The sequence below is a fragment of the Dipteris shenzhenensis genome, chromosome 26, assembly GCF_047967505.1.
Source record: "Dipteris shenzhenensis isolate YYH24624 ecotype China chromosome 26, Dip_SZ_1.0, whole genome shotgun sequence".
NCBI lineage: Eukaryota > Viridiplantae > Streptophyta > Polypodiopsida > Gleicheniales > Dipteridaceae > Dipteris > Dipteris shenzhenensis.
Window position 1 is genome coordinate 22,119,287 of NC_141621.1, and position 4,583 is coordinate 22,123,869.

The 4,583-nt window shown below is 43.7% G+C and overlaps 1 protein-coding gene across 1 annotated transcript; it reads left to right on the plus strand.

Annotated features, from left to right (window-relative positions):
- Window positions 1-204: 204 nt before the first annotated feature.
- Window positions 205-1,291, plus strand: LOC147884823 (uncharacterized). Its single transcript, XM_087397531.1, has one exon. The coding sequence runs from the start codon at window positions 336-338 to the stop codon at window positions 1,086-1,088; it is 753 nt and encodes a 250-aa protein (XP_087253657.1). The 5' UTR covers window positions 205-335; the 3' UTR covers window positions 1,089-1,291.
- The last annotated feature ends 3,292 nt before the right edge of the window (window positions 1,292-4,583 follow it).

Below are 4,583 nucleotides of genomic sequence, written 5' to 3' on the forward strand. Positions count from 1 at the left end.
CCAATGGGAGGCCAAAAAACAAGAGGGGACAGTTTGTGTGCTCGACAACACTGCTCTCTTTTCGATGATCCTCTGTGCGTTGATCCATCCAGTTGCATAACCGAAGCAGCTTGATGTGGGTGATAAATTGCGGGAGATCCAGAGAGAAAGCGAAGAGAAGGTGCGCATGTGTGCCATATAAGGACTCAACGTGGAGGAGAATCAAAACTCATGCGATGGCTAGAAGTGGTGCGCAATCCGAATGCAAAGGGCAAACCAAATAGATGCTATAGCTGTGCAGCTAACTGGAAGTGCTAACAAACATAACTAAGCTATAGTTCTAGTTGTAGTAGGACATGAGCTTAAAGAGAAGAAAAACATTGGGCTGGTTGGCCTTCTTTAGGTTGTTTTTGGGCGTCTCGTCGAAGAGCACCTGCGCAACCAGGGCCTTTCCAGGACTCCCCGACCATAGTTTTAGAGGCTTTGGTGCTCTGCAGATGGCCGATCATCACTACCGTCACTGTAGTCCCGACAGTAGTCATCAATCCGACGACGAGTCAGGCGGGCATTACGGAGGCGGGCACGACTCTGTCAGAGAGCAAGATAGACTTCTGCCCATTGCCAATGTGAGCCGCATCATGAAAAGGGCGCTCCCTGCCAACGCAAAAATTTCCAAGGAGGCCAAGGAAACAGTGCAAGAGTGTGTTTCCGAGTTTATTAGCTTTATAACGGGCGAAGCTTCCGACAAATGTCAGAGAGAGAAGAGGAAGACCGTTAATGGAGACGATTTACTCTGGGCGATGGGGACACTTGGTTTTGAAGATTACATTGAACCACTCAAAATTTATCTCCATAAGTATAGGGAACTGGAAGGGGAGAAGGCGACAATGGCTAAGCAAGGAGAATCCAGTGCAGGAGGTTCCGCTGGTGCGTCAGGTGCAAATTTAGGGGTCAATGGCGTTATGAACGGTGGTGGCGCCCCTGGACCCATGCAGATGATGGGAAACTACATGTATGCTCCACATCAGTATGCACAACCGCCATACCAGATGCCTATGCAGACTGGTGGCAACGGCCGCAGTGGCAGTGGACAATTACGGGGAGGATGAGCGCATGGACCTGCGAAACGTGATCCTGGGACTAGTGTGAGACAATTGTAACATCCCAAGCTCTTTACTTCTCAACGTATGGAGTATTGAAGTGATGGAATTCTGGAGAATTCTGTTAAGGGCAGTGTAAGATAGTCTCAAAACATATATCCTGATGAACTTTTTTGACTATGAAAGAGTTTTCAGTGGTCCAGGGTTTTTAATTTTGAGCAACTTTGTCTCTTAAAAGACATTTTGTTCCCGGCCTTGAAACGAAGAATTCCTTTCAATGCCTTGAATATGATTAATTCGGAACTTCAAAATGCTTTGTACCGTGCAATTGACATGTTGTTTGGGTAGAAACAAAGCGGGAAAGTTCTTTTGGAGAAAGTGGAATATAAGGGATGGCTCATAGTTTGTATTTTTTACAGATGTTTGGTCATTTTCTAGCTGTTTTGACATGTGGTTGGTTTTCTAGAATGGTAAAGTCAGTGACCGCTTGCGATTCTTTTGAATAGTAACTATGCATATTTAAAGGAGGTAGGATAGCTTATAAGGTGCTGCGACAATGAGCTAGTGTTGGAGCAACCCTATAGCAGGGTAAACATGCTGGAACGGAGTGCTTGAACAAGTAGTATGCCTAGCCTTAAGCAGGGCTGTCCATCAAATGATAATGCTATTTTGAATGTATTTTAGTATTTCGAGTTACAAGAATCTGGATCGAGCTTTAGTTTTGGCCTGGAAGGTGCACAAGATACAATTGTTGATAAACCATATTGTTTCTTTTTGTAGCGCTTGGGTTATTGTCCATTGGTTCTTGGGCATTGGAATGTTTTGGCAGATCATGACATTATTTGGCAGTTCCACATGTGGTGGGTATTGCGTTTATAGAGCCTGAGATCAGATGGTTTCATGGACAATGCAAAGCGATGACCAGAGGACTTGTTGTTTCACAAATGCGTGGAGTATGCATTAGAGAGAATCAGCTAGAGGTGCAAGAGGTGTCGGTGCTTGGACTAGTGCTTGAGGATGCCTTCTTGAGAGCTTTCTTGCAAGAGTTCATGGGAGCATCTATTTGATGGGGTGGGTGAAGGCCCATCTTGGGCACATATAAGAAGGACAAGGGGAGTGACCCTTGCAATAGGGAAGGGAAAAAGAGGACTTGGAAAGATTGAGAGCTATATGCCAACCATTGCAGACTATACCATATCTTTCTTAATCCTCTGAAGTAGTAGGATTCAGAAAAATTGAGAGTTATATGTCAACCATTGCAGACTATACCACATGTTTCTTAATCCTCTGAAGTAGCTCATGGTAACCCACAGGTGTTAGGGCACATCGTATCTACATGATTTTAGATCAGAGTAGCAGGAGCTAGGCGGCTTTCTTCATCCATTAGAGCTTCCACTAAGCAAATGGGAAATTATTTTGGTGGTTTTATTATTGACTTCGGACTTAGAGGAGCCACGCATCTGTCTGGATAGGTTTACGAAAATGGCTCATGTTAGTCCAACTAAAACTCATGAGTTAACAAGTCCCTTTGAAGTTACACGGGCTACAAGCCGGTATTGTTAGTGACTGGGATAGCAGGTTTAATAGTCATTTTGGGGGATGTCTTTCATAGGTTGGAAACAAGTTTGAATATGAGCTCAAATTCTTGAATTCGCCTACTACATTTCTAAACATTCAGCATCAGGCTTAGTCCATTTATGTTTGATGTATGGTTTTCTGCCTAAAGCCTTACTGTCTCTAGGGCCTGAGAAGGCAAGCTGCCAAGGACTTCCTCATCAAATATTAAAGCTTGCCAAAGATACTAATAAAATTAACAGGTTTTGCTTAAAGCTTTGCTTTTAGGCTTTGCTAATGTCACTTATTTTCTTGGCTGTACTTTTTCTTCTCTCTTGCAAATACCATTAGAAGGTGCTTTGGGTAAAAATAATACTGTTTTGAGGATCATGGTAACTAGGCTTAGCTGGTATAGAAATTAGAGGGGCAAGTTGGTACTTGAGATAATGGGGCCTTGCACCAAGGTTACCCCCATTTAGGCTAGGGCTTGCATATTGATCGATCTGGACCCTGTTAATCCACTCCAAACCTTTTTTAGACAGATGGCAACTTGGTATCAGATGCCCAATGCATGATCCTTGAAGCACTATGCAATTAGCTATTATGCATGAGCAGAAGTATACAGCTATTTTGTAAAAGCCATCACGCAAGTATCTTACCTCCCAGTCTTCTTTAGTGTTCGCTGCATAATAGTCCAAACAAATGTCAATTGTAATTGTTGGTCACCTCATGTCTTCTTAATGTGTAGTACCAAACCTAGCAAAGATAGCTAGGATGTGGGTGGGCTTGGATATTCTTTATAGCTGTGTGTTGGGCTTCGTTATCCTTTTGAGTTACTGGCTCTTCTTTCTTGCTTTGCTCATATCATTGCTGGTGCAAAAGCCTCTTTCAGGATTTTGGCTCCAGATAGTGTACTACTAATCTTGTGGGAAATGCAAGTTGTAGCATGCCTTCTCTAATGGTTATTTTATGAAGGGCATATGGTATTTGTTCATATCAATGAGGTGAAAAGGATGTTGGGAGAAGTGCAAAGGGGCTTGCTGACATTAATATTTAAGAGTGAGGGGGGGGGGGGGGGGCGACCTGTGCTACAGCTGACTCAATGTTCAGGCAGACATAGGCCATATGGCCAACCGAGTGGCGTACCTTGCCCCAAATACGAGCTACCCTAGGTGGCTCGTAATATATGTTCAATTAGTGAATCTATCTTCGGACGTATTTCGATGAGTCGTCTAAGCGGAAGTAAGCTTGTAGCTAAGTGCAGATGAAACTGAAAGACAAGTACTGAGAGGGAAAGATGCTGAAAGACAATGGTCGCTCGTAATACATGCTCAATTATTGAATCTATCTTTGGACGTATGTCGATGAGTCGTCTGAGCGGAAGTAAGCTTGTAGCTAAGTGCAGATGAAACTGAAAGACGAGTACTGAGAGGGAAAGATGCTTAAAGGAAATGCGAGAATCGCACAAGACACAGGTTTGGTTGGAATGCCCTCCCCCGAGGAGGTTGTTTACTTCTAGCTCAATGTGGGTGGAAAATGGAAGCCGCACTTCCATGGCTAGTGTACAGACGATCACCGGTTGGAAAGGACTTTGGCATGCCGCCCTTCCATCGTGTGGCTATGAAGGACACCTCTTGGACTAAGATGGAGAGGGTTTTGTGCTTTGGTACTGTGACATGAAGTTGGGAGTAATAAACTTTAGCACCTCTTCACTTCTTACTGCTTTCGAACTGAGTGATAGAGATATTTATCATTGGGAAAGGGACATTAAAAAGAAGCTTTTATACTAAGAGACCACACCATACTTTTCTCCCTTCGATGAGAATGAAGATGGTAACATCCCAAGTGATGTTGTACTCAAGCATAGGGAGAAGGAAAGGATAAGCGGAGGCCATAATTTCAGCAAGCCGGTCTGTGCCAAAGAGAAGAGCGATACGTTGTTGAAAGAAG